Source organism: Schistocerca serialis, chromosome 7, assembly GCF_023864345.2.
Source record: "Schistocerca serialis cubense isolate TAMUIC-IGC-003099 chromosome 7, iqSchSeri2.2, whole genome shotgun sequence".
Lineage (NCBI taxonomy): Eukaryota > Metazoa > Arthropoda > Insecta > Orthoptera > Acrididae > Schistocerca > Schistocerca serialis.
The window spans coordinates 113,573,401-113,599,804 of record NC_064644.1 but is presented as its reverse complement, the minus strand read 5'-3'; the positions used below and the strand labels follow the sequence as shown (position 1 = coordinate 113,599,804).

General features: G+C 41.8%; 1 protein-coding gene across 2 annotated transcripts in view; it reads right to left on the bottom strand.

Moving 5' to 3' along the window:
• Positions 1-494: 494 nt before the first annotated feature.
• Positions 495-26,404, bottom strand: part of LOC126412787 (soluble guanylate cyclase 88E) — a 122,460-nt gene continuing 96,550 nt past the window's right edge. For both annotated transcript variants that reach the window (XM_050082561.1, XM_050082562.1), the window contains exons 11-13: positions 10,956-11,183; positions 1,257-1,481; positions 495-1,161 (exon numbers count right to left, since the gene is read on the bottom strand). In XM_050082561.1, the coding sequence (XP_049938518.1) occupies positions 587-1,161; positions 1,257-1,481; positions 10,956-11,183 (1,028 nt within the window). In that variant the 3' untranslated portion in view covers positions 495-586. The remainder of the gene's footprint in view (positions 1,162-1,256; positions 1,482-10,955; positions 11,184-26,404) is intronic.

Below are 26,404 nucleotides of genomic sequence, written 5' to 3'. Positions count from 1 at the left end.
ACTTTTGTTACATTTGTCGTGGTCATGAAAAGGATAATTGAACAACATAAAATTTCAAAGGGATGACAAATAAATGGTAAAAAGTAATAGATCCCAAAACATTACACAGACAAAAGTTCTATTATCATTTTGTAATGTGTGCTGCTTTCTCCTTTTTATGAATATGAGATTCATCTGATCTCTATGCACAAAAAGAAAAACACAGTAACTAAAGATGTTAAATATTGTGATTTTATGTTTGGTTTCTCTTTCTATGGCAGAGGAATGTGGAAAGTAGAAGAAGATTATTTAAATATGTTCAATAATAGATACACAGTTATATGTAGAGGAGTGAGAGATAAAATGTATTTTATTTGTATGTTAAGTTATGATGTAAGATCTCTTTCTGTTTGTTGACTAATTTTTCTCCTGTTGAAGGATAAGGCAGTTCTGGAATATGAAACTTTTTATTTTTGTTTCTGTGTCATGCCTCCTCCAGCTGTTTGTCTCACATAAAATGAAACACACTTCAACACTTGAAAAATACAACCGTGGTACAACTGTATGCAAATTCTTTAATGTTAATAACTAAAATTAAAGTTTAGCTTCAGAGAATATCACAAGAATTGCTGTGCTGTTTGTCTTTTGCCCCAGAGTTGCCAAACCCACCACAACACTGTTGCTGGACCATTCCGTGTCCCTGGCTACGGTGAATCACTTTCTTAGTGCGGATGCATAGGCTCCCATCAGAACGTGAAGTGGGTGGAAGCTGCATCTTCACAGGCACACTGTCTTCTTCCTCGTCTCCCTCTTCATCTTCTTCTGGAACTACTGTTGAGCTTTGTATATTTCCATATGGATGATGCATGTCACACAGAGTACTTTCCTTGTGACAAGTCAGTGTAGGGCAGTTACCAAAGTGAGAATTAACAGTTTCACAATCTGTGCCAGGAACTGGAGAATTTAGAGGAGGTATAGGCAGAAGAGCTCCATCTGAGGACACACTGTTTATTGATGGAAACTTCATCAAGGGAGCAGCCCTCCCTTGTGGTGAGACAGCTGTACATGTAGTTTGTATCCGTGTGAAGGAAGTGATTACATCTGCCCGATCAATGTCACATGCTGAAGATGTTGCCATGCAGGAAGTTGCAAATACTGCTCCCATGGAGTTGGAACGTATTTCTGTTTGTGTGGATGAATATATAGAAAAAAATTATATTAGACTGTTGAGTTGGATGCACATTATACCACACAAAATAATGTACTTTCCTTATTACCTCGATTCCCTGTGGTTTTAACAGGTGAACTTGCTATAGAACGCCTTGCCACATCTTGAAAAGTGACTGGTGAATAGACACGACGTTCATCGGAGGGGCCTAGCAGACCATGCATAGATGCACGATCAGCATCATATTCCCACTGTGGTTTTGGGCCAGGAATAGCCATGCGCATTAATTGATTACGATACTCTTTTTTGTCCAACCAATATGTCTTCATTGAACCTGCAACATTGTACAGGAAAAAATCCCATTATGCAGAATGTACTCTAATAAAAATAAATCTTCTTGTATCAGGAAAAAAATGTGTAACTGAATTTTGTCTCTATTCTTAATTTACTTTTTGGTGTACTGCCAGTAATATGCCTTTGTAGATTTATGGGTAATAAGTAAGATTGTACACCATTGCCAAATGTTTCTGTAGAGTGTTACTGCAGCCACCACGAATGGTAATCTTATAAAAGAAAACATAATGTTTATAGATGGGTACTGCATGGCATAAATGTTCAGTGATATACTATTTAATTCATTGCTGTGTGGCCCTCAGCCATATGTGCATTCCATTATTACGGTCTCTTGAAAGAAACTGTTGTAATAGAAAAGAAAATGCTTGAACTGTTTTTGCAGTAAATTTCATATTATTTACACATAAGACCTTTCTGTCATCTCACACTATTTCTCCCAGTATCTTGCTGACTCCAAAACTATAACCTTTATAAAGATGGTGAACTATGTCTTCATCTACAACTCCTGTAAGTGTAAGATACAAAAGAAGTATGGCATGAGCACATGCATTTGCCAATACACACTGTGTAATACAATTAAAGGATAACTTTTTTGAAACTCTGTAATTGTCTCCCATCGCAATGTAGAAGTTGGAATTGGCTTGAAGGTGTCTACAACCATCTTTTGTAATGGTGCAGAAGTTCGGTACCCTGAAACATCACCCTCAGCCTCAGTGATGCTTTAAACAGCAAGGTGTTGACAAATGTGAAAAAAATCCCAGAGGTCAGAAGTTCATGTGAGGTGTAAGGAGGGTTAATGATATCGCCAGTTATCATCACAGTTCTGGCCAAGTCACCATGGACATATCACATAATAGGAAGGTCATCGCAATCCCTCTTATCCATATTTCACCCCTTAATTTGGACACTTGTGTGATGGAGGTCAGAACTGCAATACCCAATGTTTAAATCATGCAGTTTTCTTATGGGCGCTGAGAAAACATTTCAGACACACTACTGCTCAGAATCAACACTGAAAGGCCTTAGGGGATGGAATAAAGGACGTCAATGAAACCACCCCTTTCCTCAGGGCATTTATACACACACATTTTGCGGTTGAAAATGGCAGTTCGCAATTTGATGAACTGCAGGACGAAGTTCTTGGCAACCTTTGACATTCGGATGATTCAATCTGTCTCTGAGGACATTGTGGACCAGCAACCTCATTGAATGTGACCACATCCTTTTGGAGTGCAATGTAACCACTGTTTTTGCGCTGGTGTATAGGATGACGCCATGAGGGGCCACTGAAGACCAGTTGATGAAATTTGAATGTGAGCTAAAGCAACACAGGGGTGCTTATGCTTCTTTGTCCCTCTTTTTCAAGGCTTCCTAGGGTGTGATCACAAAGGGTGACTCTTGCATGACTAAAACAGCAAAGGATCCGCTAAGACTATTCAGTCTGGCAACACCCTTAGCGTCACCTGCTGCCAGTTTTGAGCGTGTCAAAAATGTACCTGAACAGAGACAGACTGTGATAATAGTCCTAGGGACATGCAGATAGGCTATAGTGCTGCTCTTGTGACTGCCAGTAGGCATGTGGAGGGGTTGCCTGTCTGGAAACTACTAGGAATCCATCACAGTTTGTCTCCGTACAGGTACATTTTTGAAGTGCTCAACAATGATGAGCAGGTGGAACTTAGGGTGTTGCCAAGCCAGGGGTGGGAGATCTTAAAGAGATTATTTCCCATTTTATTCACACACACATTTGTCAATGCTGATGCTGGATTCCAGGCCACGCTAAGTTGATAACCTTCGACCCTGTTCACAAGATTCTCATGGACCCATATTTCTATTGATTCGTCGGCCGGAGTGGCCGAGCAGTTCTAGGCGCTACAGTCTGGAACTGCGCGACCGTTACGGTCGCAGGTTCGAATCCTGCCTCGGGCATCGATGTGTGTGATGTCCTTAGGTTAGTTAGGTTTAAGTAGTTCTAAGTTCTAGGGGACTCATGACCTTAGAAGTTAAGTCCCATAGTGCTCAGAGCCATTTCTATTGATTCTTTAATGATGCTGTCCCAATAGCTCCCAGCTCGGCACGGCACCCTGGTGTTCTCATAATCAAAGGTTGCAGCACTGCGTTTGTCCAATGTACTGTACACCACATTAGCAGGCAATGCTATATATGCCAGGTGTGTTGAGTTTGAGCATGTCTTTAGCTGAGCCCAGCAGATCTTTCGTCTTCCAGGATGCATACAGAGCATGCATACAGAAGTAAAGAGGTATATAGTATAAAGATGAACACAACTATGTAGGATGAAAAGATGTGTGAATGGCTAAAGAGGAAAGGGAAAGAGGAGAAGACTGAAGAGTAAATGGGGGTGAGGTTGGTTAACGTAGGTTCAGTCCAGGGGGATGTCAGGATGAAAGGATGTGTTGGAGTGCAAGTTCCCATCTCCGCAGTTCCGAGGGACTGGTGTTGGGTGGGAGAAGCCAAATGGCATGTACAGTGTAGCAGGTTCCTAGGTCCCTCGAATTATGCTGGAGGGCATGCTCTGCTACTGGGTATTGGACATCTCCTAGGCGGACAGTTTGTCTGTGCCTGTTCATGTGCTCAGCCAGTTTAGTTGTCGTCATACCGATGTAAATGGCTGTGCAGTTCAGGCATGTCAGCTGATAAATGACATGTGTTGTTTCACATGTGGCCCTGCCTTGAATTGTGTATGTTTTACCAGTAGTGGGGCTGGAGTATGTGGTTGTGGGGGGATGCATGGAGAAGGTTTTGCAGCGGCGTCGGTTACAGGGGTAGGAACCACTGGGTAGAGAAGGTGGTCTGGGAACATTGTAGGGTTTGACAAGGATGTTACAGAGGTTAGGGGGGTGATGAAAGGCAACTCTGGGTGGTGTGGGGAGAATATTGTCAAAGGATGATCTCATTTCAGGGCTTGACTTGAGAAAGTTATATCCCTGGCGGAGTAATTTATTGATGTATTCGAGGCCAGGATAATATTGGGTGTCAAGGGGGATGCTTCTGTATGGTCTGGGGGTAGGATCATTGTTGTTGGATGGGGAGGAATCTACTGCTCGGGAGATCTGTTTGTGGACAAGGTCTGCAGGATAGTTGCAGGAGAGGAGAACACTGTTCAGGTTGTTGGTGTAATTGTTGAGCGATTCGTCACTGGAGCAGATACGTTTGCCACAGATACCTAGGCTGTAGGGAAGAGAGTGTTTTATGTGGAATGGATGGCAGCTATCAAAGTGAAGGAACTGTTGTTTGTTTGTGGGTTTGATGTGGACAGAGGTGTGGATGTGAGCTTCAACAATATGAAGGTCAACGTCCAGGAAGGTGGCTTGGGTTTCGGAGAAGGACCAGGTGAAATTCAGACTCAAAAAGGGGTTGAGGTTATGGAGGAAATTAAGGAGTGTTTCTTCACCATGAGTCCAGACCACAAAGATGTCATCTATAAACCTATACCAGGCCAGGGGCAGCAGCTGCTGGGTCTTCAGGAAAGCCTGGCTGAGGGCATGAACGGGCACAGACGAACTGTTGCCTAGGAGATGTCCAATACCCAGTAGCAGAGCATGCCCTCCAGCATAATTCGAGGGACCTAGGAACCTGCTACACTGTACGTGCCATTTGGCTTCTCCCACCCAACACCAGTCCCTTGGAACTGCGGAGATGGGAACTTGCACTCCAACACATCCTTTCATCCTGCCATCCCCCTGGACTGAAACTACGTTAATCAACCTCACTTCCATTTACTCTTCAGTCTTCCCCTCTTTCCCTTTACTCTTTATCCATTCGCACATCTTTTTGTCCTACATATTTGTGTTTATCTTTATACTATATACCTCTTTACTTCTGTATGCATCCTCTTTGGTTTGAAGCTGGCACAGTACTTACAGTAGAATATCTTTGGCTTCCCTCTGACACCCATGCCTCCATCTTTGCTACCCTCCCTGTTTACCTTTCCCCTGTTGCTTCATAACCTGGGTTGTGAGTAACTGAATCCACTTGCCGTTCTTCCCCTGTTTTCCCCCTCTCTCCTCCCTGACGAAGGAACAAAGTTTCGAAAGATAGGATACGTAAATTTTCTGTTCTGTTTTGTATATCTCTCGGCTGTTCTGAGCTGAGGTAAGTACTGGTCAGCTCCTCTCTCTCTTTGTTAAAACATATACTAACAAAGGGAGAGCCACCTGTGAAATGACACACGGAGCAGCTGTTAAGTAAACTCTGTTCAGCCTTTCACATTGGCATGACTACCACCTAATTACCAATTAGGATGAATGGGAATAAGCAGACGGTAACACCTCACTGAAGGTCAGTTATACACTTCTGTCCATATTAAACCTACCAACAAAAACAGTACTTACATTTTGACAGTTGCCATCCTTTCCATGTCAAACGTTCCCTCCCATATAGCCCTGGCATTCGAGGCATAAGTATTTGTTTGCATGCAGACTCTACAGCAATACACCCATCATTCTCACCTCAGCCTTCACTGGATGTATTTACCCCCCCCCTCCCCCCCCCCCCCCCCCCTGTCCAGCCTAGTTCAAATGCAGATTTCCTGGGCCATCACATCCAATCCTGGTACTGCTGAACCCTCCTAAAAACAACTTCAGAACACACCACTGGTCACTCAGTATTATACTGGTCTTGAATGTACTAGTCAGCTACTTCGACAAGGCTGTGACTTCCTAAAATCATGCCCTTAAATGAGATCCATTCTGTCTAAAATTTTACCCACTGCACCTGGAATAGCTTTTCATCGCCCTCCCAATCTCCACAATATTCCTGTCAGACCCACTGCTCCTTGCACACCCATCTCCCTAACCTATGGCTCCTACCCCTGTGACCATCCCCACTGCAAGACTTGCCTTATGCACCCTCCTACTGCCACCCATACCAGCCCTATAACTGGCAAAACATATACTATGAAAGGGGAAGCCACCTGTGAAACGACATGTTGTATACCAATTGTTATGTAAATACAATACAGCCTTTTGCATTGGCATGACTACCACCAAATTATCAATTAGGATGAATGGGCATAGACAGAGGGTGTATACTGGCAACACACAATATCCTGCTGCACGGAATGCTCTACAATATGACGGTCGTGACCTCAGTGCCTGTTTCACCACACACACTAACTTGATTTTTCCCCCAGACACTAGTTTCCCAGAACTCCACAGGTGGGAGCTAGCACTGCAGCATGTCCTTGGCTCTCACCACCCACCTGCTCTTAATTTACATTAATCTCTTCCATCTCAGCATTTCTTCACAGTGACTACTCTTTTCTTCACTCCATTTTAGTTTTCTACATCTTTCATTGTCTTACCTGTCTATTTTTCACTGCCCCCTCCCACCTCTGTAACTTAGAATGTGGAATGCAGTTAGCATTTCACACTTATTAACTCATACATGATGTTTAAGCAGTTGTCTCTGTCTTGCATATTACCTTGTCTTCCATCTTTAAATGCTCAGGTTTTCAAATCTCATCCGATGCAGCCCCAACAATCAGCCTTTCCTTCTCATCTTGTACAGTAAGTCTCCCCAGACCCATGGTCTGGGTGACTTTACCAAAATCTACCCCTTTTTGTGGATCTTTCCAGTCCTTTTCCTTCAGCCCAGTATCTTCCTCTTTAACTGTTCTGCCTCAAGAAGAAACCACTGTATCTGAAAGTTTGCCTAATTGTAACATTTTTTTATGCGTGTGCTCTGCCACCACATGGTGAGTAGATTTTTTATCTACCCTATTAAATTATTTTAACATGATGAAAAGGATAGATTGCTACTCACTGTAAATATGATATGATGAATTGCAGACAAATACAATAAAAAAATAGTTACACATTTATCTTTTTGCCATAACCTTTTTCAGAAAAGGAAACACATTCACTTTCTTTCACACAAGCAAATACACCTCATGTACACATGACCACCATCTCTGGGAGTTTGGATCGGAATAGTGCATTGTAGCAGTTTTCGCCCATTGTGCGTAATGCTTGCTCAACTATAACATCTATGCCATACCAACGATGTTCATGAACATTCTGTAGTGGGTAACGTGTTCCCCTCTCTATCCACACTAACTGGTGGCCAGAATCGCTTGTCACAGGGAAATGAATTTCCACAGAGAATGCCACTCTGGACCGCTGTTTTTAAACCCAACCAACATGCTCCTTACTCTTTCTCAATAATAGTATGGTTAAAGTGGGATGCATTTAACTGGCTTCCAAGCATTGAAACCAGCCTGATTTGATTGCCATGAAATGGTTCTGGCAGAGACATGTGCACTAGTAATAGTTGCAAGGTCTGCAGCAATCTGCCAAGCAGTGAGATGTCTGTTCTTTTTCACCACTAGGGCTATGTATCAATACTTTTGTGGTGAGGTGGTCTGTCTATAACCATTGGAATGCTTCTGCATAGCATTTTCAACTTCAGCTGCCATTTTCATTGGATTGCACCCATTACTGTGGCCACAGTAATGACAGATTGACCAGATTTGAGCCATTCAACTGCTCATCAAAGGTCGTAAGTACTCAAATTATGCTTGAAGACTTGTCACAGTACCACCCAGAATGTCACACTAATTGGTTCCACAACAAACTTCTTCAATCACTGACTGCATTAACTGTCAAATGCATACAGAGCATTTGTGCACGGGCTTCAATGCGGTTAACATATGCTGCTTTCTGTATTTTGCTTTACTGACATTGGCCAGGTGTTCCATAGCCATTGTTAGTTGTTCTTTAGCAATTGCCAAGCAGTGTAGTAACTCTGATCCTACCACTATCTTTTTGCTTTGAGACTCACATTCCTGTAAATGAATTTAAACTTCTTGCCTACTGTTATTCTTACCATTTAGCACCTCCCACACTGTTTAGCCTATTCTTATGATAAATACTTCAATTTCTCCAGAGATCTCAACCCTCACTGTTTAAGGTTCTATTCAACATTTAATATTGAGTATTATGTGAGCTATAATGTTTTTTGGAAGTGTTTGAAATTCCATTACTTTTATTCCCTATGCTTCTACTCATTTACTAATCTGTTTATATAGAAACTTTGTGAAAGCATTTCCTCCCATCTAATGTGAGTGTTTTTACAGCTTGGCACAAATTTACACTCATACTGACCAGACAGTGACATAATTAAAAACTTGAATGAAAACAGGTAGGTTCTGTGCACCCAGTGTATATGAGGGCCATACTGAAAGTAACTAGCAACAACTTTCAAAATCTTCATATCTTAGACAAACCAAGTACATCAACTTAATCTACATACTTTGTTGCTTTTCAATGTAATCTCCATTTATTTGCACACATTTTTTTTCTACAAGTCTGAAAATACCCTTACGATAGAACTCTACTTCAGCAACCCAAAGACATGGAAGCATTGCTTGCCAAACATTTTCCATCATCTTGCAGCATTCCCTCACATCTGTTCTGTAACAGAATCGAAGTCTGAGGTGAACTTCAGCAGCACATTTTCCATCTTAAGCAAGGAATTCGGTGGCAGCTCATTGTTGTAGTGAAATGTTCATGTCAGTTATTTTGAAAGTACTGCCTGTGGTCATTAATAGCATCACAATATGGCAACATGAGGCATATAGTCTGTAGGTCACAATTATGCAGTCATTTGTGTTACATTTCTGGAGATATAATTTTAATAATGAGTTGCTCACAGTTTCTCGTATGGATCTCGTACATTAAATTTAAGAAGTGGCTACCCCAACTTTTTAATAAATGCTGGAATCAGCTTTCAGCCCTATGGCACATTCTTAAGATATCATAATCTAGGTTTCCTCAGAATCACTTAATTCTTTGTGGTGGTTTTCTTTTGCTTACATTTCTTTTGTGTGTTTGAAAAATATTCTGCATTAAAATTGTTGCGAATACACTGTGTAGTGAATCAACATGTACTTTTACATGTCACTGAATACGGGATATTTTACAAAGACTTCTAACAAATACCCTGTCAATCAAATTCTAAAACCAAATGTGGGCAATCTGTATGGGAAAAAGGAGAGGAGCATGAATGGGGAAAGACTTGGGCAGGAGTGTTGGCAGAGGGCAGCACACAAAGAGGGTGGGAGGTAAGAATAGGGAGGAGGTGAGAGGGCAGAGAGGGTGGAAACTGTTGAGCAGAGTGTGTGAGATCATTGTGTTACTGTAATTTGAGGCTGGGATAATTTCGGAAGCAGAGAATGTGTTATAAGGATAACTCCTATTTGCACAGTTCAGAAAAGCTTGTGATGGAGGGGAGAATCCAGATGGCTCAGGTAGTGAAGCAGCCATTGAAGTCAAGCATGTTATGTTGAGCTGCATGTTGTGCCACATGGTGGGTCTACTTTGCTCTAGGCTACTGTTTGATGGTGGTCATTCATCCAGATGGTCAGCTTGTTGGATATTCATACCAATACAAAAAGCTGTCCAGTGATTCCCACTCCTCTCCTTTTTTGCTCCCTGTCCCCTCCCCCCCCCCCCCACCCCTGCCCCCACCCCACCATCCTTCTCCCTGCCCTAGCCCTAGAGCCACCCAGTGCTGCACCTGTTGACAGGCTAGCCCCTGCACACTGCACCAGACAGTGCTCTGATCTCTGCCCCACCCATACGCTACTATCCCTCCCCCTTTCCCATGCCCCTCCAGATAGCTGCTTCCATTCTATGTGACTTCCATTCTATGTGACAGTGACATTCCAGTCCAAGCTGCCACTGATGGTGGTCATGTGTGCATGAGGTGTGCTTTCTTGTGTGTGTGTGTGTGTGTGTGTGTGTGTGTGTGTGTGTGTGTGTGTTTCCATTTCTGATGAAGGCTATGGCCAAAACTAATGTTTAAGTGTCTCTTAGTTGTACCTGTCTGTAACAGAACATGCCACCTTTATGATAAGTAGCAATCTGTCTTCTCTTAAAGCATTTATAAATGACTCTGTCAGCAGTTGCAGTAGTTATATTGGGTGACTAGTTTTGAACCTTACAGGTTCATTTTCAAGCCTGGCCTACTGAGCCTGCACTGACAATGCGTGATCTTATTAATAAACATCAAAGTGGCAACATATGCTTTATAAATGTTTGCAGAATGAATGCCACAATCCACAAATGCCTCTTACCAAATCAAAATCACCATTTGCAGAATGAATGCCACAATACACACATGCCTCTTACCAAATCAAAATCATCAGTTTGATTTTGATTTGGTAAGAGTCATATGTGTATTGTGGCATTCATTCTGCAAACATTTATAAAGCTGATTCAAAACTAGTCACCCAATATAACTACTGCAACTGTTGACAGAATCAGTAATAAATGGTTTAAGGAATTTAATAAAGCTGCTGGTTCCCTGTCAACAAAATGTTGAAACTGATGAATCTATCTTTTTCTTACATTGTAGAAAGTAGAGAATAATTGAGGACCATCACAACTTCATTTTTAAATGGATCTTCAACTCCTATATTCTTGTAATTTACCTTTTCCTTTTACTTGTATTTCTCCTCTCTCTGATACGTGGTATGTTGATGGAAGAAGATCACGTGTTGACTCTGAAATGTGTATTTTCATTGCTTCACTTGTTGATTCCATTCGTGATGCTGTATTAACTGAATCCCCAAAGAGGCAATATCGTGGCATTTTGAGGCCTACAATTCCAGCCACAACAGCCCCAGAATGCACACCGACACGTATCTGTAAATGAGATCCTAAAACAGAGACACAGTTATATATCATTAATTTTTGAAGCCACTCTACTTCTGTAGTACCATACAGCTAATGAACACACAGATAAATGTCTTGTGAAATAGGAAGGTCAAACAGGCATATCAAATTAGTGTGCATTGATGTCACACAGAGTCTCAATTATAAGGGTACAAACCCTTAGCATCATTCCTATACTGTAAAATAAATATAAAACATAAAAAAAACGAGAAATTGGTGTTGACAACTGTTCAACAGCCAACCCTTCATATGTTATTGGTAATACTGATTCCATTATATTGTGAGTTTCAGAGCTTCCTCTGAATCACGGGGCGGTGGCATTGATCTGGAAGTGTTTACACACCAATTCTGGACAATGAATGTGTCTGCTGCTGGGAACTGGTCAGATGGGAGCTTTGAAAGAAGGGGCAAACAAAAACTGCAATGATGTAACAATGGCTTTGATTGAAATTAATATCAGCACTGATCAGAGTAAGTATAAGCTTCATGTTGATGTAATTAAACAAGTGAATGTTATATATGAAGTTCATCATTGAACTTTTTGGTATCTACATTTGCTCTACATCAAAAGAAATATGTAATTTATTGTCAACTGAAAATGAAATAACTGAGCAAGTGTCTAGAAAGGTGGCATTAAGGTAGTGCTGCTTTGATCATCACTGTAGGGTCAGTTTTTGTACATAGGCTGTTGCCTGTATTTGTCACATTTACAATACAGATGGTTTGAAAATGGATACAGGGATCCAAAATTAGTCACCATCAAGAAATAAAAAAAGGATACTTCTCAGTACAACTCATGACAGAGCTATAACCACTTATTTCAATTATAAGACAAGTTGTGGCACTATTTTTCACCTGCAATATGCTGCAAGTTCATAAACCAATCAAGAAGTTAACCTCTAAAATGGGTATTACAGTTCTAAAGTAATACACCCAATTGGACTCTTGCAGAGTGTAATTTCAATGTAATTTGTCCATAAACAATGGTTTAAATTTATGTTTTTGATTTCCACACTTAATTTCAAGTATATAAATTAAATACAAAATCTTTCAGAATAAAGATTATACCATTCATTGCAATATGATGTACATGTTCTTAACTTTCAAGTTCAGTGAGAGGAAGAACATTCAGCCACAGAACTAGATCCTAAATTAAATGGGAGCGAACGGCCATTGCATGAAGTCATATATATACTAACAAAGAGATAGAGAGGTTGGCCAGTACTTACCTCAGCTCAGTACAGCCGATAGATAACTTTGTTCCTTCATCAGGGAGGAGAGAGGGGAAAAAGGGAAGAAGGGAAAGTGGATTTAGTTACTCACAACCCAGGTTATGAAGCAACAGGGAAAGGTAAACAGGGAGGGTAGCAAGGATGGAGGCATGGTTGTCAGAGGGAAGCCAAAGATATTCTACTGTTAAGTACTGTGCCAGCTTCAAACCAAAGAGGATGCATACAGAAGTAAAGAGGTATATAGTATAAAGATAAACACAACTATGTAGGATGAAAAGATGCATGAAAGGCTAAAGAGGAGAGGGAAAAAGAAGAAGACAGAAGAGTAAATGGGAGTGAGGTTGGTTAATGTAGGATCAGTCCAGGGGGATGGCGGGATGAAAGGATGTGTTGGAGTGCAAGTTCCCATCTCCGCAGTTCCAAGGGACTGGTGTTGGGTGGGAGAAGCCAAATGGCACATACGTTGTAGCAGGTTCCTAGGTCCCTAGAATTATGCTGGACAGCATGCTCTGCTACTGGGTATTGGACATCTCCTAGGCGGACAGTTTGTCTGTGCCTGTTCATGTGCTCAGCCAGTTTAGTTGTCGTCATACCAATGTAAAAGGCTGTGCAGTGGAGGCATGTCAGCTGATAAATGACATGTGTTGTTTCACATGCCGTTTATCAGCTGACATGCCTGCACTGCACAGCCTTTCACATTGGTATGATGACGACTAAACTGGCTGAGAGCATGAATGGGCACAGATGAACTGTCCGCCTAGGAGATGTCCAGTACCCAGTAGCAGAGCATGCTGTCCAGCATAATTCTTGGGACCAAGGAACCTGCTACAAGGTACATGCCATTTGGCTTCTCCCACCCAACACCAGTCCCTCGGAACTGAGGAGATGGTAACTTGCACTCCAACACATCCTTTCATCCCACCATCCCCCAGGACTGAACCTACATTAATCAACCTCACTCCCATTTACTCTTCAGTCTTCAGCAATCTTTTTTGCGCCACCCACGATCTTTTTCGCGCCACCCACAATCTTTTTTGCGCCACCTGCGATCTTTTTTGTGCCACTTGCGATATTTTTTGCGCCACCTGCAATCCTTTTTGTGCCACTCGCGATCACCTTTTTTTGAGCAACATGTGTTCGTTTGCCCTGATCTGGACATACTTGCTTCGTCTGGTCAACCTTCATCCATACTTTTCTTATTTAGTGGTCTTCCTTTGGTATTGAACATTACCAACAGATTTTATTTTCTTTCTCATCCTTCCCTCCTTGTTTTATTTCTTCTTATTATTACTATTTTAACTTTAGTTATTTAATTTTCCTACCCACTATGTACCCTAATCCTATACCACATTATTTACATTCATTCTGGAAACATGCTTTCACCCTAGCCAAACTGCAATCCCACACACTTTTCCTCCGGTCCTGCTTAACCTTGGGAATTACCCCTAAAGGACTTACCTTAAAAGTTCCCATCTCTGGGTGCAATACCTCCTTCCAGCAGTCTCTCCTGGACTTCCAGAACCTTCAATCCTTAGCCCTTACCCAACTTGTCCTGAATCTCTACACTACTTCGTGTAACCACCACTCCCAACTGCTCCTATCTCTCTTCAAAGTCCTCCACCTCTCAAATCCCTGCTTGGAGAACACACTCAGGAACATCATCCTAGAAGCCAGCTGCAAACTTGAGTTCCATGCCACACACCACCTGAAAAAACTATCCACAGTGCTAGTGCAACACCTAAGAAGTGGGGTCCCTCTCCCTACCCTTCAAAAACACCAACCACAACAGCACCTTCAAAAAACACCCCCTCATAGCCAACAAACCTAGCCTGGCCTTCCTACTCAATCTCCCAATCCCAGTACATACCCCACACAGACCAAATCTCAACTATAACCACAGTCAAATGCCACATACCACCAGTCCCAATTCAGTTCTAAACCCCTCATCCAGATCCCTCTCTCCTCCAGAGACATCTGTTCTATCAAAAGGCTTAACCTTTAGCCCCACGCCAAAATTCAACCACACTGCTCTGGTTAAAGATCTCCTCTCATTCACCCGGAACCTCAACTGGAAATATCACTTCACCTTCCAAACACAGCCCCCAAATACCAAACCCAGTGTTGAACCCTGTCTAGAAAAGTTCTGACCACCTTCCCTAAGGGATCCTCCTCCCTTCCCCCAAAACCATCCCTTGCAGACATTTCAGGAATTCCTCAAATCCAGTATTGCCTCTCAGTCCTTCTTGAAGAACATCCCGACAACCCCCAACATCACCCCAGCTGAATCCCATGCCATTAAGGAGCTGAAAACAGACTGCTCTATTGTCATCCTCCCGGTAGATAAAGGCTCCACGACTGTGGTACTTGACCGTGTGGAGTATGTGGCAGAAAGACTTTGTGAACTCTCCGACATCTCAACCTACAAACCTGTTACCCAGGATCCCATTCCCTCTATCCAGACTGAGCTGCAGAAAATCCTAAAAATCCAAGGTCCCTCACAAGGCCTCACAACGGCACCATAGACCTACTCACCAAAAATCCACAAAGAGAACCATCCTGGCCGTCCAATTGTGACAGGCTTCAAGGCCCCAACAGAACGTATCTCAGCTCTGGTAGACCAACACCTCCAACCTATCACCTGCAGACTCCCATCCTACATCAAAGACACAAACCGCTTCCTAGAATGCCTCAAATCCATTCCCACTCCCCTCCCACCTGAAACGTTTCTTGTCACCATAGATGCTACATCCCTTTACACAAACATCCCACATACCCATTGTCTCTCTGCCCTTGAACACTACCTATCCCAACACCCACCCAAAGATCTTCCAAAAACTACGTTCCTTATCACACTTACCAACTTCATCCTCACCCATAATTACTTCACTTTTGAAGGCCAGACCTACAAACAAATCAGGGGAACGGCCATGGGAACCAGGATGGCTCCGTCCTATGCCAACATCTTCATGGCCCGCATGGAGGAGGCTTTCCTGAAGACCCATCAGCTGTTTCCCCTGGCCTGGTATAGGTTTATAGATGACATCTTTGTGGTCTGGACTCATGGTGAAGAAACACTCCTTAATTTCCTCCATAACCTCAACTCCTTTTCGAGTCTGAATTTCACCTGGTCCTTCTCCGAAACCCAAGCCACCTTCCTGGATGTTGACCTTCATATTGTTGAAGCTCACATCCACACCTCTGTCCACATCAAACCCACAAACAAACAACAGTTCCTTCACTTTGATAGCTGCCATCCATTCCACATAAAACGCTCTCTTCCCTACAGCCTAGGTATCTGTGGCAAACGTATCTGCTCCAGTGACGAATCGCTCAACAATTACACCAACAACCTGACCAGTGTTCTCCTCTCCTGCAACTATCCTGCAGACCTTGTCCACAAACAGATCTCCCGAGCAGTAGATTCCTCCCCATCCAACAACAATGATCCTACCCCCAGACCACACAGAAGCATCCCCCTTGACACCTAATATTATCCTGGCCTCGAATACATCAATAAATTACTCCGCCAGGGATATAACTTTCTCAAGTCAAGCCCTAAAATGAGATCATCCTTTGACAAGATTCTCCCCACACCACCCAGAGTTGCCTTTCATCACCCCCCTAACCTCCGTAACATCCTTGCCAAACCCTACAATGTTCCCAGACCACCTTCTCTACCCAGCGGTACCTACCCCTGTAACCTTCGCCGCTGCAAAACCTTCTCCATGCATCCCCCCACAACCACATACTCCAGTCCCACTACTGGTAAAACATACACAATTCAAGGCGGGGCCACATGTGAAACAACACATGTCATTTTTCAGCTGACATGCCTGCACTGCACAGCCTTTTACATCGGTATGACGACAACTTAACTGGCTGAGCACATGAACAGGCACAGACAAACTTTCCGCCTAGGAGATGTCCAATACCCAGTAGCAGAGCATGCCGTCCAGCATAATTCTAGGGACCTAGGAACCTGCTACAACGTACGTGCCATTTGGCTTCTCCCACCCAACACCAGTCCCTTGGAACTGCGGAGATGGGAACTTGCACTCCAACACATCCTTTCATCCCGCCATCCCCCTGGACTGAACCTACGTTAAACAATCTCACTCCCATTTACTCTTCAGTCTTCTTCTTTTTCCCTCTCCTCTTTAGCCATTCATGCATCTTTTCATCCTACATAGTTGTTTTTATCTTTATACTATATACCTCTTTACTTCTGTATGCATCCTCTTTGGTTTGAAGCTGGCACAGTACTTAACAGTAGAATATCTTTGGCTTCCCTCTGACAACCATGCCTCCATCCTTGCTACCCTCCCTGTTTACCTTTCCCTGTTGCTTCATAACCTGGGTTGTGAGTAACTAAATCCACTTTCCCTTCTTCCCTTTTCCCCCTCTCTCCACCCTGATGAAGGAACAAAGTTCCGAAAGCTACGAATGTAAATTTTCTGTTCTGTTTTCTGTTATCTATCGGCTGTACTGAGCTGAGGTAAGTACTGGCCAACCCCTCTTTGTTAGTATTTGTCTCACATCTTTATATGAAATTTTCCATTAATCATTTCTGGCCACTGAGACCAATTGCGAGGAACTGTGAATGATGGGAGAAGCAGTTTGGGTGGTGGGGGGTAAGGAGGAGGCTGGGGCAGAGAGCTTTTACAGTTAAGTTCCTTGCTGAGAGTGTGAGAGCACCTTAAAACCAAACCCTATGCAAATTAGTGAACATAGGCAGATGTCATTTATCTTTACTTTCCAAAACCTCAGTAATATTTCCAATCTTGGTTATATGATTCTCAGATGCCCAGCATGTCAACTCTACAAGAACTGTCAACTGACCTGCAGACACTTGAGATAGATGCAAACCATCCTGAGAAAGCCTACTTACATGTTCCAAGAATCAGCTTTAAGTGATGAATCCAGGACTAAACAACAACTCCTTATGTATCTCTCAAATGGGGATCAAGAGGACAATGTTAAACTAATTGCAGCACATACAGATGCATTTAAACATTCATTCTCCCTTACTCTAACAATTCCTAGAATAGGGAATACCCTGGGATGTGCATTTCACAGTGGTTCATACAGTGTGGATGTAGGTGTAAAAGTACAGGTAAGTATGATGAGTTAACATTACTGTGTCTGTTATTTACGCTACACTTATCCATGTTGATGTATAGCTGCTAGTCTTTGCTTCAAGTGCAAATTATCTTCAGACATGCCTGCATTTTCACAATGATATGACCACTGTGTATACAACTGCATTATCCACCAACAACATCAAAGAAGGACGAACATAACTCATTAGGCCAATTATGCTCAATACATAATGAAATGTTGGAGAACTCTAAAGTTATAGTTCTCAAGATTTCCAATCTAGTTTAAGTATGTGCCTGTCTACCACTCAGTGCTCCAACTGTATGGTAAGTGGTCACCTATAACTTCTATTATTTACATTACATTTATGTATGTTGAGGGTTAGCTAGCAGTCTTTGTTACAAGAGTAAATTATCTTCAGATCTGTCTGCATTTTCACAATGAAGTGAACCCTCTGTTAGGACTGCATCATTCACTAACAGCCTCAAGAGCAGTCAGCATTAATTATCAGGCCATTTACATACAGCATGATTTTTGTAAATGAAGACAAACTGCAGGAATGATCCTTGAAAATAAAGAGTGAGAATGATATGGAAATATGGCTGAAAATGCATTCCAAGGGAGGTGCACCCACTTGAAGGCAGAGATACAAGGTGTTGAACACTGTAGAATATGACCCCAGTATTTGCATCATGTGAACCGTAAGTGTGGGGTAAGCCAGACGACCATGTTTCTCCATGCCAACTGCCATTACCCCTTTCTCTCACAATGCACACAGAGCTTATAACGTATGGACTTGCCTCTGTGGTGATGGTTTTGTCACCAGTTCATTGTATAGGCCACCGGAGTGTTGGAATTTCTGTCATCTATTTTGTTCAGGAATGAGGCTATATGCTATCACAACACCCATGTATGGGCTACAGGAAATCCCCATGGCATAGAGGTACTGAATCCTCAACCATGGTTCAGCATCAGTAGGGATTATTGATGACTACCTCTTGCATGTGGAGCTAAAACACTAGTGCAGACAGAGCATTCCGACTTGCCTGGGGTGTTCTCATATGTGCTTTCAGTCATTAAAACTCGCACTGTTATAGATCTGTTATATCCACCTACAAACAGGTCTACACCCCTTGAACCTAATTTCTGTCCATACGATCTTTTTTTACTCCTTATACTCGCAGAGATCATTGCCTACAGTTTTTTCCCAGTTATCACACTTTACAATACATTGTGAACTAAATTACTCCATTAGAGAACTCCAATGCTCTATTCCTGACTATATGTAATGGTTTGTAAATGAACATTGTTTCTGAAACTAGTCATCAACAAATTTGAATGTGAATGCAACTGTGACAGAAAACCAAAACAGTGAAATGATCCTTCCATAAGCATCAAGTTGGAATTCCCCAAAAAGTGCAAAAATGGGTATTATTGGAGACTGTTATAGAAATTATGAATTTGAATAAATGCTATTTTTTAAAAAAATAAGTCTCTCATATTATGAGAACTTTTGACTGTGACTACTGTGTCTCAGTGATGGAAATTACTGGAAAGTTGAGATGACATCAGTTTCAATTCTGATTCTGATCTTCGAATTGTAATGGAACTGTTCAATGAACATCTCCTTTTTATGAAGTATCAGAGAACTGGATACATTATAATTCAGAACATGACCAAAGAGATTAAAATTGCAGATAGTATATTTTCTATAATTCTGATGTAACTGTACATTGGCGAAGCATAAAGCTGGTACAATATTAACTGTTTTACGGGAAACATAATTAGTTTTGCATTTCTAATAGACTTTACAGTTTTATTCATTGTGAAGTAAAGAATATTGAGACTTAGTATCATAATCATTCTTATTCTTTCTGATAATTGTTCATAAAGATGAAATCAATAGAAGACGGTATTTTGTTTTGCTTTCATGAAACATTAATCAACTGTATTTCTTTGGCCAAGAACGTCAGTTATATTGATCATGTATACATATCTTTGTACTGAAATTGTTATATGCTGCTCTTGTCCGCGCAGACGAAGAAAGAATGTATGTTTAGACGAGAGATAGTTGGAACTTAGCAGTTCTTTTTAGGAAGTGCATTAAATTATGGAAAATACTAAATATGAAATAAATTAATTTTGAAGAAAAATTATGCTTCATGGTATTACTGATTTGATGTAGGGATAAACCAAATCCGGCTGGCTCTTTGCATGAAGGAATCATTGGACTACAACTATTGTGCCAAGAACAAGAATAACCTACACTGAATGACAAGAAATGAATGAAGTGCAAAATTCTTTTTTCTGCTTCTCTCACTCTCTACTTCATGCGACAAATAACTGAAGATTTCTAATCTCTGGTATACATGCAGTTATTGCATAAAATGGAATAATTAACAAAATTGCAATTGGACTTGGGTACTTTTAATTGACCCAAAAAGAGTAGAGGGGTCAGAGGGTCTCAAAGACACTTTGTCTTACAATACTTCGTAAGCTGTGGCTAACAAAAGAACCTGACATTCATCCAATTTTAGTTTTTCTTCAACTCACTTTATTGGTCCCACAAAAATTTGACTGAAATATAAACAAAAAGCTTAAATATAACAATCATAAATAAGAACACAAACAGAGGGTTGACAGCTTTCCAAGTAAGGTTGAAATCATTGTACAATCAGTGAAATTTAGTTAATATACACTTTGAGCTTTTACAGTATTATTTTGGGTGTATTTGCAAAAATTACTGGAGAAATGAAAAGAGGGTAGTGATGGCTGATGTCTCCTGAAATTAACATAAAAGTTTTTGATCAGCTGTGAGAAAATAGAATAATGTGGTTCTAATGTCAAATGTCTTAAAGACTGAGGGATACAGAGGTCATTTTAGTTGCCAAAGACAAGAAGGAATGATGTTAAGATGAGCTAGTTCAAGTTTTACAGCAAACTGAAGACCATATGTCCTGTAAAGTAACTAATAGTTTTTTATTTTTATAAGCATACTTAAAAAATAAATGAGCTAATGTCAATTGAAAGAGAAGTGGTGCAATTATTGATGAATATGTATCTGGTGATTAATGGCTAGTTAGTGCTTACAGCACCATATTGGAAGAATATTTCTGATATTAGTGAGAGATTTAAAGTAGTTCACTCCTACTTGCATAGTTAATCCCTTGCCACATAGGTCATATCTCAGTAGAGGATTTTGTCCTATGCACCCAACCAGCATATTCCATTCTTTTCTGTTCTCATCACAGCAATATTCTATCCAATCAGGGGCAAGGCTACCTGTGAAAGCAGTCATATCATATAATAACCCTGCCTTTAATGTGGACATGGTCACCCATATGAACAGCCACTGCCAAACTGTAACCAAGAGCTAAATTGACCAGCCTGTGGCTGAACTTGCTGCTAAGTGCAACATACTCAGCTTCCTGTTTCAGAACCTATACCATCTAGATTCCCCCTCCCATACCAGCTTCTCTCAATTGCATAGATGGGCACTGGCCATACAATACTCATCTACATTCTTGTCCCTGTAGTATCATTGCCACAGATACTACTACTACACCGCCCCAACACAAGGTTGGCAGCCCATCATCTGCCGAGCACAGCACACTCTAGCGGGCTGTGCAGCTTGACGGAACTGGAGTGTGCCTCATTCACTTCTTAGCTAGATTTCAACCTAAGCAGATGCACTTTCATAATCGGCCCTCAGCCAGTTTTGTTTGCATTGATTCTCTGAGGAGGGCCCATCAGGATTAGTCCCTGAGAATATGTTGTATTAGTTATAGCCGTAGCTGCAGTTCTACAATCTACTGAAGATAAGTAATTTTCATTGTACTATGTATTTCTTGAATAATAATCCTTCTCTCTAACAGTGTGCTGTACCACATATTGCAACCTGGACTCCTTCAGCTCCTATCAACTCGGCCTCCTACTTATTTGCGTTTAGTAACAAGCTGAAAACACCCACACATTTTGTGCCTCTAAACAGTGAGACACAATAGTCCCCAGGCCTTCCACTTCTTTCCGTTGACTTAAACCCATTGTGTTTTCCTTTTCCTGTGTTCTAGTGCCTATCCCAAACTCCATACTATCCCCAAACTCACTTCATCTTGTACCATCTGCAATTTTCCTTATCTGTGTAAGAAAGAGGTCATTAGTACCACATTTCTAACCTGGTCACTGGCCCTCTTCCTCCCACCCTTTGATCCTCCTTTGCTACAATTCTCCCATCCCCTCTTCTCCTCCTCCTCCTCCTCCTCCTCCTCCTCCTCCTCCTCCTCCTAACTCTCACCAGCCCCACAAACACAATATCTCACTCCAGATGAGTTCAAGAGCCAAGATATTGTGGTGAGTATGTTTTGTTTGTTACGAAAACATATATCATTTATTAAATGGGGAGGTCTCAGCTCCATGTTCAAACCAAGCTTTTCTGTTTTGGCATTGACTGAGTGGGATGATGGCTGTACCATATTTCACTCAATATGTCCCATACATCATTCATTGGACTAGTTAAAGAGCTTTTAGTCAGCAAAATTAAATATTTGGTATATATAACTGATTTTATGCTGGTGTCATCCTGATAGTCTTATACACAGTCACATGGCTTCTCCAAATCTAGCATGGAAATACTGTGGTAAAATCCTTATGAGAGGTAACCATTAACTCTAATGGTATAAGCATGCAATGAAAATGAACACCAGAATAACCAAAACATGTTTTGTCAGTGAAATTGTAACCAAAAACATCAAGTAAAGAACACTGATGATATAACAGGGAACAATGAAGACAGAACTTTAAAGAGATATGATATGAAGTGGGGAAAAGTACAGTAATAGCAAATTTATGAGTACAGGAAGCAATGATGGCAGCTTGTGAATCCTGCAGAGGGAACTATTATAAGGAAGGAGTAGCAGAAGGCATTTAATGGGTGATAGTAAACTATAGCTGGATTGTCCAATTAGAGTTTTGTGCAAAACAAGTTTTGGTATGATAAAAATCAAAGTTATCCAGTTTTCATCACTGTATTTCAGGGAGTATTCTATATACATAAAAGCTACTATCACTGACAAACTTCTTTTTCCACAGGAGGGTTTAACAATGGCAAAAACTACGTTTCACATATATTCAAATAATGAATCACAGAAAAGATAGATTCGAAAGAAAGCAGATTAAAGGACAAATGTTGAAGACTCAAATGCTGCCTATGACACACTTAACCATCACTACTAATAATGAATACAGAGTGCTACTGACAATCATTCTTCAGACATACTAGTCGTGAGTGGAACAGGGTTGGAGGGATCAGATAGTGGACTGAAAGTACTCTCAGCAACACACCATTAGGTGGCTTGTGGAGTGTGTCGTGGATGTAAATGAAGTTCTGTGGGCTAACATATTATTACACCTTTATTAGCATTATTAGGTATCTCCTTCTCAGTAAAGATTTATACCTGTAACTCCAACAGAAGAGTATCATTTAACTAAATGAGGTCTCTTCTGTCGTACTTGTCCAACAGAACAGACACCAATCATAATCATGCAGCCGGTGCATATATTTATATGAAACTGAGAATGAGGAAAGAAATGGAAAGGAGGGGTGGGAAACTCATGACTTCCAGCTCCACAAGAAACTGTGGTAATGCAATGGCAAACCCTGATACTCCACTTCTCTAGAATGGCTGCCTTAACCCCCTCGGCCATCTGGATGCACTTTCCATGTGATCCAAATTCTCAACTGCAGCATGCAGTAAGTTGAGCATCTGGGTCAGACAGAAAGCATATCCAGATGTCCAAGGGGATTAAGGCAACTGTTCAAGAGAAGTAGAGCATCCAGGTTCGAGTCCCAACCCGACACAAATTTTCAACTTTCGCCACTGCATTACCACAGTACCCTGTGTGGCTGGAAGTCACAAGTTTTTCACACATCCTTTCTCTTTCTTTCTCCATTCTGTGTTTAATATAGAAGAGTATCAGCTAGGAAGTAAAAAAGAAAAAAAAGAATCTTACCACCAAATCAATGTGCCTACGCCTATAATTTTTAATGTGTACACGTAACGATCAGCCACTCCCACAAAGTACCCACAGCTTCATTTGTGTAGATGAGAGCATCACAGCAAATGAATTAGATAGTTTAACATTCTATGGGAAAACAACTACTGGCTGACTGAAGCTCACCATGCACTGTATTAATAGTAGGCTAAAGTCAAACCAATACAAATTGTAAATGTAAGTAAGCCATATAAGAAAATAGAAGTATCAATAAATATATCTCTACCAAAGTAGCCTAAGCTGCAAGCTGGCCATTGCAACCATCTGAGTCAGCTACAGTCATGAACCTGCATTTGGACACTGCAAAATGCTGGAGAAAGCTACTGCCAAGCCACCAGAAACAAGAAATTCTGCATTCTGTCCTAGGTGGCCAGCCACATTGCTACAGGTGGTGTTTCCACAGTTGGTTACATAATGGGAGCCTGCTTTGTGTGACAATACATCTGGCTCAGCCAGCAAAATAATCTTGCATCCTCCATCTGACTAGCGTAGTTTCCTTGCCAAACTTTGATCAAATGCATGGCTAAATCACTGTCTCACTAAGTAGTGGCATCTTTTGGTCGCAACTATTGGTCTACAAGCTGACAACTGGCCCTGATGGTTCTGGGCTGTGAATGGGATTGAGTGGGATGACACCATCATCTGACATGGCAGTCAGTCTCTGGGGAATTTGGGTTCAATTTGGAATGCCTGCACACTCCAGTGGGTCACCATTTGGTATTTGTCAGCTGTCTGGCCTTACACTATCTAAGCTGACATGCTACTTGGTCAGCAAGGATGCCAATACCACCAGCTGCTGTTGCACTGTCAGTGCCAAGTTAGCAAAGCATTCCCGATTCTGCGCCTGCCACGCTATTGAAGAACACAATATGGAAATGCAGCACTGGAGTCCAAAGCAGCTGCATGCAAGCCTGCTGTCAGAAGAGCCAGTAGCTGGAAGTGACATTCCAGAGCAGCAGTCTCATCATGGATCACCTCATCATGGTGCATAAAGATAAACTGTCTTTCCTGCAGTTGGGTTGGGCAGGCAGTGTCTAAATTGCCAAAAAGATGCATTTTAGAAGTGAAGGGTGATTTTGAGAGTTTGATTTTTAAAAGTGAATTCAGGCAGTGATTTGAGTATCTGTAAAGGACTCAGTAAAAAACAGATGGAGGTTTATGCCCGATTGCAACATATTGGGGGCACAGTGCTTTGCATGTAAAATCATCCCCTGCGATTTGCTTTAAGTGTAGGATGTCTGGACATTAGGCCAGGTAGTTTAGAGGTTGCTCATAGTATGCACTGAGAAGTAAGAATTTGATTTAGGTGTGTTCGCTGGCAAATTGGTTCCTTTATTATCATTTTGTTGTTGTTGTGGATGTAGGCTTTGCAATGGACTAACTATGTAGTGAGAACGTTACTACCACGGAAGTGGTTTTGACCTTACTGAATCAGATGGTGTAAATGCAGGTAGATAACATGGAGCTATGCAAACAATTGTATCATTATGGGAAAACAGGAGGGAACAATCTTAATCTAGTATGTCAGTACCGTAGTCTTTCGTTTTGTGGATAAGGAAGGGGAAGACATGTTGGCATTCATAGACAAACTGTGAACTGCCACAAAACTACGCTACTGGCCATTAAAATTGCTACACCAAGAAGAAGTGCAGATGATAAACGGGGATTCATTGGACAAATATATTATACTAGAACTGACATGTGATTACATTTCATGCAATTTGGGTGCATAGATCGTGAGAAATCAGTACCCAGAACAACCACCTCTGGCCGTAACAATGGCCTTGATACACCTGGGCATTGAGTCAAACAGAGCTTGGATGGTGTGTACAGGTACAGCTGCCCATGCAACTTCAGCACGATACCACAGTTCATCAAGAGTACTGGCTGGCGTATTGTAATGAGCCAGTTGCTCGGCCACCATTGATGAGACGTTTTCAATTGGTGAGAGATCTGGAGAATATGCTGACCAGGGCAGCAGTCAAACATTTTCTGTATCCAGAAAGGCCTGTACAGGACCTGCAACATTTGGTCGTGCATTATCTTGCTAAAATGTAGGGTTTTGCAGGGATCAAATGAAGGGTAGAGCCACAGGTCGTAACACATCTGAAACGCAACGTCCACTGTTCAAAGTGCCGTCAATGCGAACAACAGGTGACCGAGACGTGTAACCAGTGGCACCCCATACCATCACCCCGGGTGATATGCCAGTATGGCGATGACGAATACACGCTTCAAATGTGCGTTCACTGTGAAGTCGCCTTAATGGATACGACCATCATGATGCTGTAAACAGAACCTGAATTCATCTGAAAAAATGACATTTTGCCATTCGTGCACCCAGGTTCGTCATTGAGAACACCATTGCAGGCGCTCCTGTCTGTGATGCAGCGCCAAGGGTAACCGCAGCCATGGTCTCCAAGCTGATAGTTCATGCTGCTGCAAACATTGCAAACTGTTTGTGCAGATGGTTGTTGTCTTGCAAACGTCCCCATCTGTTGACTCAGGGATCGAGACGTGGCTGCATGATCCATTACAGCCACAGATAAGATGCCTGTCATCTCGACTGCTAGTGATATGAGGCCTTTGTGATCCAGCATGGCGTTCTGTATTGCCCTCCTGAACTCACCAATTCCATATTCTGCTAACAGTCATTGGATCTCGACCAACGCGAGCAGCAATGTCGCGATACGATAAACCACAATTGTGGTAGGCTACAATCCGATCTTTATCAAAGTTGGAAATGTGATGGTACACATTTCTCCTCCTTACACGAGGCATCACAACAACATTTCACCAAGCAATGCCGGTCAACTGCTGTTTGT